Here is a 15,823-nt window from a genome sequence, read left to right on the forward strand (position 1 = left end):
TCTTCTTTCAATTGCAAAAAAACGCATTAGATACTCTTTCTAGTCATAGTCGAAATGCTGCATTCTCGTCTTCACCAAAACACCACCCTCTTTCCTTCGGATTTGCTGTGATTTCTGTGTTCCTATCTTCCCATTTTATCTTCTTCTAAATTCAACTAAATGTTCCTCTATTCTCGATTATCTATAAATGTTGTCTTCCTCTTCTTCAATATTCATCGCTTCCATAGGTTCTTTGTCTTTTTGTCTCTCTCTTTTTTATAAAAGAAAAACGAATTCCGGTGTATCGTATTTTACTCCAAATCACCCTTGTTGTCGCCCCTACCCCACTGAATTAACTTGTACTTTATCTCCCTTTTGCTCTTCTAATCTTCTTCGTCTTCTTCTTCTTATTTTCGTTTATGCCATCCAATTTTCTCAATTAATTGTGAATGAATTTCTCGTTGGCAAGGCGATTCCGAACTTTTCTAGATATCTGTTTAAAATTCAGCCGTATGTCTCTTTCTTTTCTTTTTTCCTCATCAGTCCCTACGTCGGCCAGTGTGTTTTAAAGGCCCAAAAAATTTAAAGGAACATGAGCCGATTTGGTGACGGGTATCGCCACGGAAACCGTACCCCTGGGGACATTCTCCACCTATTTTTCATCGATTTTTCCTTTTTTTCGATTTTTAATGATTTTAGATGCAAAAAAAGGGTTTTCAATGCGATTTGTAAGAGATTTGTTGCAAAATTGGGGTTTCTCTAGAATTTTTTCGGTTTTCTTCGCCGAATCCCCATCCAGAAGCTTCCAGAACCCAATTTTTTTTTCAGATGGGTCGCATGAACGTTTCGATGATGCGCTACCTGGAAGGTGATCACTTCCGGGTGCTCATCGCAGTCGAGATGGGCATGAAGAATCATGAAGTCGTTCCACTGGCTCTCGTCTCGTCGATCGCTGGAATTCATCGTGGAGGCGTGCTGAGAACGCTCAATGACTTGTGCAAACATCAGCTAGTGGCGTTTGAGAGGAGCAAAAAATGTGAGGAATTCTAGAAAATTCGAAGCTTCCAAATTTCGATGCAAACGATTTTTCGAAAGGAAAATCTATTTTTTCTCCGATTTCGTGCAAAACTTTTTAGACCTTTTTAGGTTTTTTAGCTATTTCTGAAAATTATTTTTCGATTTTCCCGGGTTTTTTTTTCGTCTAAAATTTGTCGGAACGGTGTTCGTGAAGATTACTGTAGATTACTGTAGATTTTTTGCAAACACCATCACGTAAAAATGCAGATGAAAACTGTGCGAAAAAACAACAAAAGGAAATAAGTTGTCTACAGTAACCTACAGTAATCCTCCGTCAATAAAACCATCCTGTCTTTTTCAGACATTTCAGACAAAAAATTGAGAAAAAACGAAAAATAATATTCAAAAATAGCTGAAAAACCAAATAAGGTCTAAAAGTGTTGCGAAAAATCTAAGTAAAAATTCTTTCGAAAAATCGCAACAAACCGCGAATTTTTCGAGGTGTCAGTTTTGGCGGGAATTCAAAAAAATTCTAGAACCTTCAAGAAATTTACAGGAATGGACTTTTTTAAAGCGATTTTGTTCATTTTTGCTGAATTTTTGAAAAAAAAACTAAATACATTTTCCTTCGATTTATAGAATTTGTAGCTTGGAATTCTGAGTCTTCGGGAAAATTGACTTTTTCAAAACTATTCCCCAATTTCCAGTCGACGGCTACCGTCTCACAATCCGCGGCTACGACTACCTCGCCCTTCGGGCTCTATGCTCCCGCGAAGTCGTCGGAAGTGTCGGAAACCAAATCGGAATCGGAAAGGAGTCTGATGTCTACGTCGGTGGTGACCCGGAGCTCAATGATCTCTGTCTGAAATTCCACAGACTCGGCCGCACCTCATTCCGGAAGATCAAGGAGAAACGAGACTATCATAAGAAGAGAAAGAGCGCCTCGTGGCTCTACTTGAGTCGTCTGGCTGCTGCGAAGGAATTCGCATTTCTGAAGGCCCTCCAAGAAAGAGGATTCCCAGTTCCGAAGGCTGTTGACGTTTGTAGACACTTGGTTGTAATGCAGTTGGTTGTTGGACAGACACTCTGTAATGTGAACCACGTGGAAGATCCTGCAGCACTCTATGATCGGCTGATGGCGTTGATTGTGAAGCTGGCAAGACATGGAGTGATTCATGGAGACTTCAATGAGTTCAACTTGATTTTGCTGGAAGATGAGAGGATTGTGATGATTGATTTTCCACAAATGGTATCGATTGATCATCCCAATGCTGAATTCTATTTTGATCGAGATGTCACTTGTGTTCGAACGTTTTTCAAACGAAGATTTGATTATGAGAGTGAAGATTGGCCGAAATTTGATGAGATTGAGAGGAAAGGGAATATGGATGTCTTGTTGGAAGCGTCTGGATTCACTAAGAAAATGGCGCTGGATTTGAATAAGGTACATTTGAATTTAGATTTTTGGAAAATTCTTGAATCCTTTTGTGGTTTTTCAATTTTTTCGAAAATTTTCTAATTTCAAAAAGGCTCCGGGACGCTTTAAAACCCGACGTTTCGGAACCACTACGTTTCAGAACTCGAAATTTCAGAACCTGACAGTTCAGACCCCGACGTTTCAGAACCCGACGTTTCAGAACTTTTCTGCATTATAATGGTTTTTGCACCCCAAATGAGCGTTTCTCATTTCAATTTTTCAATTTGTGCTTTTTTGCTTTTTTATTCGTTCTCATCTACCGTACTCGAAATATTGATACGTTCACACTCGGAATCTCTCAAAAAAACGAAAAAAATGAAATTTTCAAAAGATGTCTAGAAGTACGCAAAAATGAGTCCCATGATCGCCGGAAAAAATTTTTGCCTACTTCTAGAAATCGTTTTGAAAATTTCCATTTTGTTTTCGATTTTTTGAGAGATTCCGAGTGTGAACGGATCACTATTTGGAGTACGGTAGATGAGAATGAATAAAAAAGCAGAAAAGCACAAAATTGAAATGAGCAATGCTCATTTGGCATGCAAAAAATAACCACTATAAAAAGGATGCAGAAAATTCCGAAACTTCGGGTTCTGAAACGTCCCGGAGCCGAAAATTTTCTAATTTAAAAAGTTCTATTATCTCCATTCCAGGCCTACGATGATGGAAACTTCCTGGCTCACTGTGAACAGGAGTTGAGAAATGAGTCAGGAGAGAAGGAAGACGGAGAATCCGACTCTGACTCAGAAGAAGAAGAAGATCTGGAAGCCATTCACGAGGAGGAAGAAGAAGAGAAGGACCATGAAGAAGTGAAAGCACAGGTGCAGGCTGTCAAACAACAGAAGATCGTGCTCTCCCAATCGACACGCTTCAACGATTGGCTGTCAGACGCCACGAATCTGTTGGAGAACGTGGATTTGAAGGCGTTGAAGACAGAAGAAGGATATGATGATAGTGATTTGCCGGAGAAGATTGTAAGGGGTTTCAAAACATTTTAATTTCAAAACATCTGAAATTCCAGACTCATCCCCATGGCGTTGTCGCTGCTTCAGATTCCTCCGAGAACGAAGAAGATGAGGACGAGGAAGAAGAAGAAGACCATGTGGCAGTTGAAGAGCAAGTGGCGAAGGTGGTAAAGAAGAAGAGACAAGCAGGAGGAGGAGGAGTTGGAGCCAGAAGTGTGGCCAGTAGTGCTGCCACGTTTACAGCTGAAGAGATTAAGAGGAAGCTGGCGCTGGATAGGAAAAGGAATAAGGAGAAGGTAGGACATCCGGACAAACAGAGGTAGAGAAAGTCAATTTTGGTTACAGATCCGTCTGAAGGTCAAAGGAAAGCAAAGTGCGGTGAGCCGTAACCGAAAGGACAATAAAAATGTGATTTCGGAGTACGCTGGATGGATTTGAGGAGATAATTATGATAATTATCTAGATAATTGGTGTTTTCAATCATATATAGTCACTTTTTGCCCGCTGTTTCTGTTAACACTTTGTTTTTTGTTCGTTTTTTGTTGAATTTATCATAAAACCTCTCATTTTCTTTCTCCCATTTTTTCCTTTTATCATCCTCTCTCTCCCGCTGAATGCAACACATCTATCGTTGACACGTTCGTGACTTTCGTCGTTGATGCCTATATATTTTATGTTGATAAGAAGGGAGTGATAAGAGAGAAGATTATATCGTCTGGTTACCTAAAAGATTCCCTTCATTTTTTTTGTCATTCAGAATTTCTCTCATTGATTTCGAAAAAAAAAACGATGGCACCTGTTCGCGCTGTGATTCCTGACGATTTTGAGGTGAGTTTGTTTGAAAAAATGTGCCACGTGGCAATTGCGATTGGCGCAGCTTTGATCCTGAGCGAAATCTTTAAAGGCGCATTTAAAGGAACATGCATTTCTCAATTATTTGTAGGCCTATATTTCCGATTTTTGATTTTTTTTCTGTCAAAAATCGCAAAAAATCGCATAAAAAATTGTTTGATTTTTCAATAAATTACTACAGTAAATATTATTAAAGGCGCATACAGTTTCTCAGACGGCGACCATTTTTTCCGAGAAAAACCTAAAGTTTTCAACAGAAACCCCATTTTCCAGCTCCCAGTGGACGCCTTCGACATTCCCCTCTGCTATCAAGGCGATCTCTCCGGCGTCGTCATTCCAGAAGGACTCGTCCGCGATCGTGTCCGTCGTCTCGCCAAGGATATCCATGCGGAAATCGGAAACAAACCGATTGCCCTTCTCTGCGTCCTTAAAGGCTCCTACAAATTCTTCACTGCGCTAGTCGAGGAGCTCACGAACGCCCGATCGGCTTGCACCGAACCGATGACCGTGGATTTCATTCGTGTGAAGAGTTACGAGGATCAGAGCAGCACTGGACAGGTGGGACCTGTTTAAATTTGAAAAAAAAACTTTAATTTCAAAAATTTCCAGATTCAAATCATGGGACTATCGAACTTGGACGAGCTCAAAGGAAAGAGTGTTCTTGTCGTGGATGATATCTCGGATACTGGAAGAACCCTCGCCAAATTGCTCACAACTCTCAAGGAGACCGGTGTTGAGAAGACATGGACAGCCCTTCTTCTTTCGAAACGTGTCAAGAGACACGTGGATGTTCCAGAAGACTTTGTTGCGTTTGAGATTCCGGACAAGTTCATCGTCGGCTACGGGCTGGACTATAACCAGAAATTCCGCGATTTGGGACATATTTGTGTGATGAGCCCAGCCGGAATTGAGAAGTACAAGAATCATTGATTTTTTCCTTGTCGCTGAATTTCCCGTTTTCTAACTTTCTCCTGATTGTGATCTGCTTTAACACTATTCCAATTATAATAAAAGTTCCATTCAATGTTTTTCTCATTTTTCAGCCTTTTACCGGTCAGAACCTATAATAAAGTATTGCTGCCAGTTGCCACGTGAATGACTGAATCCTTATAATATTGCTGTCTGAAGTGAGAAAAACAAGATTGAGAGCGAAATATACTATTTTCCTATTTTCTCCATTTTTCGACATTTTTCGCAGTTTTTAAAATGATTTTCATCATTTGAATTGATTTTTTTTTCCGAATTACATCGAAAAAATGATGAAAATCGTCGAAAAATTGAGAAAATAATATTTGAAATATGCTCAAAGTACGGTGGTTTCCACACTTGTGTCTTTCATATCAATTTAACGAGATATTTCGCCCTCAACCTTGTTTTTCTCACAAGCAGACATTGATAATACTACAAACTACACTTTTTTCCAGAATGGAAAAGAAAAACGAACAATACTCGCGTTCAAAGTTCATCGAAGAACAACTCGAAGTGCTGAAAGCTGTAATTTTTCCTCAAATATGTCAATCTCCTCAACATTTCCTTTCAGGAAGAAGCAGTACTGTTGGAAGTGCGAATGACACTACAGAATCAAAAATGGCAATTGCTATCGGAACACGACAAGATTAAGGAGAAAATCAAGCAAAGAGATACCGGAGAGCCAGAAGTAGAGATGCCGTCAGAAGCTGAACGATCGGTGGCGTCAGAAGAGCATACAGAGGATATCGACGAGATTCCCGATACACCGGAAGAGGGACCAGCGCCAAAGAAGGCCAAGTCAAGCGAACCCGAAAGATGAAGTTCAGCCCTTACTCTTTCTTTTGCCTCTTTTTGTTTAAAATCTCATTTTTGATCTCTAATAAAGTTTTCTCTCTCCATGTGAGCATCGTTTTCGCATGTGCAACGTCGCCTTAACCATTTCACAATTGCCGCCGATGGAGCGCATTTGTATCAGTCGTTACCTTTTTCTGTGTCGTGCGCTCTGTTCTTGTTTGCTCTTTTTGCTCTTTTTCTGTTTTGATACTGAAAAACTGTATTATACTTTCTAATCTAATCATCGTTCAGCGTTTCAGCGGTTGTTGTGATTTAGTAATGGAGAAGGGAAAAGTTGAAGGTTTGGAAAATATTTTAAAAAATTGAATCATTTATTTGAAGTTGGAAAGTTAATAGCTAGGAAAATGAAAAACTGGTCTTCAAACCAAGCCAAATTACTCTGAATAATCGGTTAATTAGGGCAAACTCTAATTCAAGAGTTCTCAGCTTATGACCTGATTAATGAATTTGCTAAATAGTTCAATGTTAAGCATAATATTTGTAATACGAAAAATTCAGTGAAATAACAAGAAATTGGTTCCAGTAAAGCATTACAGATTTGATTTAATTGGAACTTAATTTAGCTTTAAAGGGGGATTCCGATCAAAAATTAAGTGTTTTAATTTATTAAAATTTGTCGAAATCTATGTAGATTCATGTAGATATAAAGTAAAAATTCAGAAAAATGGTTTCTTTGTTGCTACATGACTTTATATGTTTTTCTACACATTTTGATGTATTAGTTATACGTTTCATAATCATTTGATCACAAAAACACCTCCCTCTTCCGCATTTATGCTCACCGAGCACACAAAATCCACACATCCAGTTTTCCGGCATTTTCTGCCGGAAAAAAAGCCAATACACCGCACCCCTCCCTTCCATAGTCTCGACGGCGGAAAATACCGGACACTTGCCCTCGTTCCCCATATTTCTCTTTCTCTCTTTTTCTCTCTCTCTCTCGGAAAAAGTGTCCCTTTTTCTATCCGTGTATAGAGGCTTCTCTTTCTCCTTTTGTTTTGATTTTATTTCATATTCCACGTGAACTTTGTCTCTGTCTGCAGAAGACCCAAAACTCCAGAATTCCAGCCAACTACTACTGTATACACCAAAATTCCTTTATTTTATAGGGATGAGAGAACCTATACTCCTACTTCTTCTAGTCCTATTAGTAATAGTCGGCGCACAATTCGAACCGGGTCGCCTATGCTTTTGTAAAGGCGACGAGGCGGTCGAGCCGTGCGATTGTTCACAAACGCGTACAATTGATAGACTGAATAATGATCGGATTTTTGAAAAAGTTCAAAAGTTGCTCAAGAAAGACTTCTTCCGGTTTTATAAGGTAAATTGTTTTTAAAAATTTTAAAGATCTTCAATAGCATTTCTCTAGGTAAACATGGATAAGACATGCCCATTCTGGGCGGATGAGCGACAATGCGGCACCAATCAGTGCGGTATCGCATTCTGCGATGACGAGGTGCCCGCTGGTCTTCGTCGGCGAAACGCGGTGAACATGGTACGACGAAGCTCACACGAGAGCAATCTGAATCACAACAACCGCTGGAACGACACGACAACCCTCACTGTTGTTCAGGAGGAGGCCAAAGAAGAGGTCAAGGAGGAGACGACGGAAAAGTGTGCCGATGCTGGAAACAATATCGATCCGATGGATCGGACGTTGAAGGATGATGAGAAACGACAGTTGGATGCAATGGATCATCATGACGATGGTCTGGAAGACAAGTTTTGTGAGATAGAGGGTGAGCTTTTTTTTCAAAGCGAGAAAAATTAAGTTATGTGCAAAATTTGATTTTTGCCACGTCATAAAATGTTCAATTCTGTTTTTTTCACGTCGAAAATTCTTCATTTCCAATACTCGATTCTTGCCACGTCATAAAATTTTTATTTTTTAAAACTTTAATTTCTGCCACGTCATAAAATTTTCAACATATTTTCTTTCACGGAAAAAATCGTATTTTTAAGAAATTAAATTTTTGCCACGTCATACTATTTTCAGTTCTCATTTCACGTGGAAAATGTTTTCGCATATTCTATTTTTGAGCTGAAAAATTAGGCATTTGATCTTCAACCAGCAAGCTGGTGCGCCTTCGACGCGAGTTAATCTAATTTTTGACAGCCTGACTCCGGGACAGACATACGCGTGTCGTTTTATATATAAGTAAGATTACCATATCATGTGTAATTTGTAGTGAATTCCAAAAATAAGTGCTTTCGAATTCCTCACAAAAATAATTTTGTATATTTGTCCACCTGCCCATCGCCATTATCATCACCACCACATATTGTTTAATTTTCGATATACACAATATATATGATATTTGACGCCTACCCCCCCCCCCCTCTTCTATTGTATACACCAACCACACAAAATTTGACAAAAAAAAATTCCAGATGACGAATCCGACGGAATGCACTATGTGGACCTGTCGAAGAACCCGGAACGATACACAGGATACGCTGGAAAATCGCCGCAACGAGTGTGGAAGAGTATCTACGAGGAGAATTGTTTTAAGTGGGGAAAGAAATCATAAATTTTGGAATAATCCAATTTCTTATAGACCGGACCCCAAGTTTGACAAGAACTTTTTGACGAATCCTAGCAATTTTGGTGAGTTTTGAAATATCGAAATTTTTAAAGATTTTTTCGAGATTATATAACCTAAATGTCCAACACTAATAAATAATAATTATTCAGAAGGTACGTTGTCTCCCCTTACAACTGATTACTACTGGTGAAGGAATTCATTTGAACTCTCTCTCTCTCTCTCTCTCTATCCTCTTGTTAACACCTTGTTTCTCTTTTTGCTACGTGTCTCTCTATATGGTCCTTTTGTGTCCTTTTTACTCACATCATACGCTTTGGGTATCTGAATTTGGAATATTCAGATTCAAGTTATTTACACATACTTGCGACTGCGCCTTTGCCGGGCCCTTCGCGGGATCTGTCATAGTTTCTTTTTGAATCAATACTTTCAGACCAACTAAATTAGATATGATAGATTTCGGCAAAGTACTACGAAAATATACTATTTAGAGAACTGTGTCGTGTCTATGAACAAAGTTACCAGTCAAAAATTGGCCGGGTCTCTGTTTTTTTCCTTATAACTTTGTTCATAGACAAGACACAATTCTCCAAATAATATAATTTTGTAGCACTCGTCGAGTTCTATCATATCTAATTTAGTTGGTCTAAACATATTGATTCTAAAAGAAACTATGGCAGATTCCGCGAAGGCCCGGCAAAGGCCCGGTCGCAAGTATGAAGTTACAAGCACTAATGTAGTCAATGTGGGGGTCTCTGGGAAAGCAAGCTTCACACTATTTTCCTTGTGTTTTTCTCTATTTGGGGGATTCCTTTTTTTCCAAAATTAAATAAAAATGAGTTTTTCAGGAATGTGCCTCGAGAAGCGAGTATTCTATAGATTGATTTCCGGACTCCACTCGGCTATTACCATCTCAATTGCAGCGTATAACTATAAGCCACGTAAGAAGACATCCGGACGAAGATTCAGACATAAAACATAAGATTTTCAGCACCACCATCCCTTGGTCAATTCGGATCACAAATGGGAACTTGGTTCCGTAACACCGAAATGTTTGCGGGACGATTTGGAACGAAATGGTCGTGGGAAGGACCTCAACGCCTTCGAAATGTCTATTTCATCTATCTTCTGGAGCTTCGTGCACTTCTCAAAGCGGCGCCATACCTGCAAAACGAGCTCTTCTACACTGGAAACGATCAGGAGGATGCGGAGACGCGGAAAGCTGTGGAAGAGTTGCTCGAGGAGATTCGAGCCTATCCTGATCACTTTGATGAATCTGAGATGTTCACTGGAGTCGAGTCACACGCCAGAGCGCTTCGTGAAGAATTCAGATCGCATTTCGTGAATATCTCGAGAATTATGGATTGTGTGGAATGTGATAAGTGTCGACTGTGGGGAAAAGTTCAAACGCATGGAATGGGAACAGCTCTGAAGATCTTGTTTTCTGATCTACCACATTCACATTATAAACAAGACTCGTCCAGGTTCCAATTGACTAGGTAAGAGGGAAAAAAAGTTCAAAAATAGACTCAATGCGTTCTAGGCCGTTTTATCATGGTGACCTAACATTTGCAAGTTGAGTTTTCTAGGCCACCACTTTAAATTGACCTAGAAACAGCATGACATGTCCCTGCCGCGTTTTCTAGGTCATTTATACGTCGTGGCCTAGAAAAATCAACTTGCAGAAGTTAGGCCATCATGTAAAAATAGTCTAGGAAGCTCATCACGTGAATATTCGGTTATTTCTAAACCATAAAATTTGGTGGCCTAGAAAAATCATATTGAGAAAGTTAGGCCATTATCTTGGAATAGCCTGACAAGCCCCTGGTGTGTTTTCTGAGCCACCTTAAAATGATGGCCTAACTTTTGCAAGTTGAGTTTTTTAGGCCACCACGTTAAAATGACCTAGAAAACACGCAAGGTAAATATCTGGTAATTTCTAGACAACAAAACTTAATGGCCTAGAAAATTCAACTTGTGAAAGTTAGGCCACCATGTTGGAATAGCCTAACAAGCCTAGTGTGTTTTCTGAGTCATCTTAACATGATGGCCCAATTTTTGCAAGTTGAGTTTTCTAGGCCACCACGTTCCGATGACCTAGAAACATCCTGACAGGTCCCTGCGGCATTTTCTAGGTTATTTATACGTCGTGGCCTAGAAAAATCGGCCTGCAAAAGTTAGGCCACCATGTTACAATGTTCTAAGAAATGTACCTGGTGGGAAAATGCCACCATGGAAAATGACCTAGAAAACTCAACTTATAAAAGTTAGGCCACCACCTTAAATTGACCTAGAAAACACGCAAGGTAAATATCAGGTCGTTTCTAGGCCATGAAACTTGGGGGGCCTAGAAAACTCAACTTGAAAAAGTTAGTCCACTAAGTTGAATTTTTCAGAAACGAGGTGGTAGCACTTCTTCAAAGTTTCGGACGCTACTCTTCAAGTATCATGGAGGTTGACAATTTCCGAAAAGATATGTATCCAGAAGGGCAACAACAAACATCGAAATCGAAGGATTCTCGAAAAAATTCCAAAAAAGTTGATTTATAGTAGTTACCTCGTCATAATGAATAGTCTATTTCTCTTCTTTTGCCAAAACAGTTAGCTTGTTTCTTTTCTTTTTTTTCACTTCCCGAATGTTGTTCATTTCATGTCTCCTGCGTTCTTCTTTTTGCTGATATGGGTCATATTTATTTTTTGATTGTACATACTTGAGTGTTTTATTAATGCAATAAACTAGAAAATCTAGATTGCTCATCTTTATTAGAAATGGCGCCCGCTTCTTGGGAAAAAATACAGTAGGATATAAAGCTTTACAGGAGAGAGACAATGGCTAAGAATTTGAAGGACGATTTTCAGGTTAATCCCAAATTTCCAATTGGGTTTGATCGAAACGTTTTAGATATCGATTTCGAAGAGTGTAGGCGGCGATTTTGGCTTGACGAGATCTGGTGAACACGCCTTTGTGATTTCCGACGGCTCGAGTGGTGGCTGAAAATCATAGAACTTGAACATCCTTTGAAGAAGAATAATAATAATCAATTGTAAATTCTAAAATGTTTAGAAAATTCTCCCCATTTGAGAATCTGAGCTGCAAGCGTTTTGTTCGACTGAGCGCGGTTGCGCGGCGCCGAAATTTAAAAAACTGGTTTCACCGAATTTTCTGATTTTTGCCATTTTTCAACTTTTCGTCCATACAAAGTGTTTTTCAGACTAAAAACACATGTTAAGTGAAAAATGAGCTAATACAATGGTCTTATTTTATTGCGCGGTGGGCGGAGCTTAGGTCTGGGGGCGAAATCCTTAAAGGTGCATTTGAAAGAGCATTTATTTTTGTAATTATTTTCTGGCCTCTTTTTTTCAAATTTTCAATGAAATTTATCGATTTTGAACTACTTTCTTTTCACAAAGTTCCGACAAATCGCAAAGAAATACACGAAAACACTTAAAATCATCGAAAATCTACGAAATTCGTCGAAAAATCGAAAAAAGGCCAGAAAATATAATAATTACGAAAAATGCATACTCCTTCAAATGCACCTTTGAGAATTTCGAGACCGGACTCCGCCCACCGTCGAATTTTCGGAAAAATTAGACCAGCGTTTTAGCTCATTTTTCACTTAACATATGTTTTTAGTCTGAAAAACACTTTGTATGGACGAAAAGTTGAAAAAATGACGATAATACAAAAAAAATTCGCTGAAAACCGGATTTTCTGTAAAATTTTTTGAATTTTGGCGCCGCGCAACCGCGCTCTGCTGAAAAAAAAGCGCGCATTGAAATTAGACTTGATCAATATCCATAACAAAAAACTCACTCATTCCAGTCATAAAATCTGCGAAATTCCAAATCATCTCTCCGGTAATCGTATGATCTTTGTGTAATGCGTCAAACGCGTGATGGGTCTCCTGAATGACCTCATTTTGGTATTGCTCCGAGAAGTCAACAGATGGCTCTTGATTCAGCCCCGGAATACTATCCGCTCCATACTCTGTCACAATGATTGGCTTATGGAAAGTCTCCCGCCAAAGGGAGATGTCCCAGTAGACACTCTGATTGATCCACGGAATGTACCCCATATCAATGTACCATCCGTAGTATCTGTTGACACAAATGAAATCCATTAGGTCTGCAGTTTCATCGTTATCAAAGTTGGTTGGTCCGTAGACAGTTGTCACTGGACGAGTACGGTCGATACCATGGGCGGTGTCCACAAGGGTCTTGAAGTAAGCTCTACTTTCTTTTTTACTAGTCACAGGTTCATTGGCTAGAGACCACGCAAACACAGATGGATGATTCTTATCCCTGTCAATCATGTCGGTGAGCATCTTAATGTGCAAGTTGTTATTGGCTTTTGAGAATCCTCTGGAAACACTATTCAAGTTTTAAGAACATCTTTGATGACCTACTTCAACCCAACAGCTGGTGTCTCCACAATCACTGCTATTCCACGTCGGTCGTTCTCGAACATTCGCTCCTCTGAGTATGGATAATGTGTAGTTCGATAGCAATTTCCACCCATCCACTCCAAAAGGTTCAAATCTTTTGTCATAACTGCTTGATTGAATCCTCTCCCGATCAATTCAAAATCTTCATGCATTCCGAAGCCAAGACAATAGAATGGTTTGGAATTTATGAAGATTTGGGAGTCAGACCAGGTGACAGTTCTGAATCCGAACGTTTCCCGATAAATGTCTACTAGCTCTCCATCGGATATCAAGGAGACTTCCAGGGTGTACAAGTTAGGATCTCCCATTCCACGTGGCCACCATAGCTTTGCATTTTCCAGTTTCCCCTCTGTCTTGGTTTGATTTGTAGTGAACACCTAAAATAAAGAACTTGATCTTGAAAAAAGCACTGACTCACTTGATTACTGTCTCCATCGAACATCTTCACTTCCACCTGAATCCCATCCAAGTTGTTTGCAGCAGTCTCAAAGAAGAAAGACCCCGTGTGATCTGCTACAATATTGATGTTTTGGATATGGATCGATGGGATTTTGACCAGTTGAACGGTTCTTAGAATTCCTGCGTAGTTGAAGAAGTCAAAGTTTCCAACGTTCTTGACAGCGCCGTCAGGGAGGCGAGAGAGCTGGAAACGGGGATTCTAGGGGGTGGTTGACCATTGGGCTTACGATTCGTCCACTGATATTTCGCTGGGCCAATTTTTGATAGTTGAAATCTCCCTGTGGGATTGTCGACCATGATAAAGTGTTATTGACGGCTACGGTGAACTGAAATATAACTTCTTATCAGTGTGGAGGAGTTTTTTGAAACGAATACATTTTAATGGGGTGGCCTAACTTTTTCAAGTCGAGTTTTCTAGGTCATCAAGTTAAAATGGCCTAGAACAAGCCTAAGATGCCCCTAGTGTGTTTTTAGGTCATTTACCATGGTGGCCTAATCTTCGCAAGTTGAGTTTCCTAGGCCATCACGTTTAAATTACCTAGAATACACACCAGGCGACTATGAGACCAATTCTAGGCCAACAAAGGTGGTGGTCTAGAAAACCCAACTCGCAAAAGTTAGGCCACCACGTAAAAATGGCCTAGAACAAGCCTAAGATGCCCCTAGTGTGTTTCCTAGGTCATTTACCATAGTGGCCTAACTTTTGCAAGTTGAGTTTTCTAGGCCAACACGTTAAAATGACCTAGAAAACATACCAAATGAATATGAGACATATTCTAGGCTAAAAAAGAGGTGGCCTAGAAAACCCAACTCGCAAAAGTTAGGCCACCACGTCACAATATAACATACCTTGTTCTCAGCTCCAAACTTGATTTGCGACGAAACATCGACCTCGAATGGCAAGTGACCTCCAGTATGAGATGTGACTTTTTCAGAGTTGACGTACTGGAAAAATAAGGGAATAATATTTCTGATGACCAACGACCAAGACTTCTAATATCATAACCATTAAAAATCACATAGCATACTCACAACAACAGCAAAATAGTTAACAGATGCGAATCTCAACACATGTCTCATGTTTCGATCTCTCAACGGAACAAACTCCTTCTTCTCGTACCAAACCCATCCGATATGATCTCGAAGTTCACTGCCAGTGCCAATGTCGTTATACGCACTTGGCACAGGCATCACTGTGGCGTTCTAAAACAAAAAGGAATTCAGCAAAAATTGAAATATAGAACAAACCGGAAACTTGTCCAAATCCAGCGTATTCCACTGATTCCCTATACCAATATCTCCTCCGTTATGTGGTTCTCTTACAAATGTCCATAGACCGTCTAGCGAGTCAAAAGTTCGGATTTCATTTTTCTGAACATGGAGGAGGCAGTTGGCTAGGGATGTTGTCAGAAGAAGGATTAGCAAATCCCAGAGTCTGGGAATCATTCTGAAAAAAGTTACAGTAGAAAACTGTAATGAAGAATTTCAACAAACGCCTGCAATAGAAGAGCACCCATACTGTCAAGTTTAAGCTCAATTATCTTGGCTCCTATGTGAAATATCAAAAATGTGTCAATTGATAAAATGTTTGTGATATTACGGCAAACACTTTCTCAGTTGACAACTTTTTTATATCTTTGACAGGAACCGAGGTAAATTGGCTTAAAGTTGAAAGATAGGGGGTCTTTCTATTGTGGGATTTACGGTAGTTTTAGGATGCATTTGTACAAAAAGTGTATACTACAAAAATGAAGCATTACAAAATGAAGCATATTTTCAAAACATTTCATAAAGTGCTGACTAATTTTTAGACAGACTGCTAAAGTTGAAATATTGGTACTGTACCAGATTGGACACAAACTCTTTGAGCTCAATTATCTTGGTTCCTATTTGAGGTATCAAAAATGTGTCAACTGACCAAACACTTCTTATATCATGACAAACATTTTACCAGTTGGCAGATCTTTGCTACCTTATATAGTAACAAAGATAATTGAGCAGAGGGCGAGGATAGGTTTACGGTAACCTGCTTCTAACTTTCAAGTTCAGAACTGATAAGAAACAGTGAGAAAATGATCTGTGGGTCATCAAGAGAGTAAGAACACCCCAGATGATGTTGTTGTGTGGGAAGAAATGAAAGGATAATTAGGACAAGAGAAAGTGACCGGTGGGAGGGAATGAAGACAAGACAATTTTGAGAGAGAAGAAGATCGGAGAATTATTTATCACCTTTTGAAAGGAGAGTGAAAATTGGAGGAAGAT

General features: G+C 39.5%; 5 protein-coding genes across 5 annotated transcripts; 4 read left to right on the forward strand and 1 right to left on the reverse strand.

Moving 5' to 3' along the window:
- Positions 1 to 807: 807 nt before the first annotated feature.
- Cbr-riok-2 lies at positions 808 to 3,873 on the forward strand (the record flags this gene model as incomplete). Its single annotated transcript, XM_045241605.1, has 5 exons — positions 808 to 1,015; positions 1,704 to 2,440; positions 3,124 to 3,444; positions 3,492 to 3,731; positions 3,781 to 3,873. 5 exons carry the CDS (start codon positions 808 to 810, stop codon positions 3,871 to 3,873), a joined length of 1,599 nt encoding a protein of 532 aa, XP_045096853.1.
- A 351-nt stretch (positions 3,874 to 4,224) lies between these two features.
- CBG19800 lies at positions 4,225 to 5,217 on the forward strand (the record flags this gene model as incomplete). The annotated part of the gene is made up of 3 exons (XM_002640685.1): positions 4,225 to 4,263; positions 4,561 to 4,845; positions 4,897 to 5,217. The coding sequence occupies 3 exons, from the start codon at positions 4,225 to 4,227 to the stop codon at positions 5,215 to 5,217; spliced, it is 645 nt and encodes a 214-aa protein (XP_002640731.1).
- Positions 5,218 to 5,712: 495 nt separating this feature from the next.
- Positions 5,713 to 6,076, forward strand: CBG25429 (the record flags this gene model as incomplete). Its single annotated transcript, XM_045241606.1, has 2 exons — positions 5,713 to 5,781; positions 5,828 to 6,076. The coding sequence occupies 2 exons, from the start codon at positions 5,713 to 5,715 to the stop codon at positions 6,074 to 6,076; spliced, it is 318 nt and encodes a 105-aa protein (XP_045100261.1).
- Positions 6,077 to 7,222: 1,146 nt separating this feature from the next.
- Cbr-ero-1 lies at positions 7,223 to 11,204 on the forward strand (the record flags this gene model as incomplete). The annotated part of the gene is made up of 7 exons (XM_045241607.1): positions 7,223 to 7,432; positions 7,481 to 7,850; positions 8,503 to 8,623; positions 8,670 to 8,719; positions 9,503 to 9,595; positions 9,646 to 10,153; positions 11,051 to 11,204. The coding sequence occupies 7 exons, from the start codon at positions 7,223 to 7,225 to the stop codon at positions 11,202 to 11,204; spliced, it is 1,506 nt and encodes a 501-aa protein (XP_045096852.1).
- Positions 11,205 to 11,514: 310 nt separating this feature from the next.
- Positions 11,515 to 15,007, reverse strand: CBG19804 (the record flags this gene model as incomplete). The annotated part of the gene is made up of 9 exons (XM_045241608.1): positions 11,515 to 11,645; positions 11,951 to 11,956; positions 12,472 to 13,019; positions 13,064 to 13,479; positions 13,521 to 13,745; positions 13,777 to 13,887; positions 14,411 to 14,506; positions 14,594 to 14,764; positions 14,810 to 15,007. 9 exons carry the CDS (start codon positions 15,005 to 15,007, stop codon positions 11,515 to 11,517), a joined length of 1,902 nt encoding a protein of 633 aa, XP_045096851.1.
- Positions 15,008 to 15,823: the final 816 nt, after the last annotated feature.

The sequence above is a fragment of the Caenorhabditis briggsae genome (assembly GCF_000004555.2).
Source record: "Caenorhabditis briggsae complete genome, chrI, whole genome shotgun sequence".
Classification (NCBI taxonomy): domain Eukaryota; kingdom Metazoa; phylum Nematoda; class Chromadorea; order Rhabditida; family Rhabditidae; genus Caenorhabditis; species Caenorhabditis briggsae.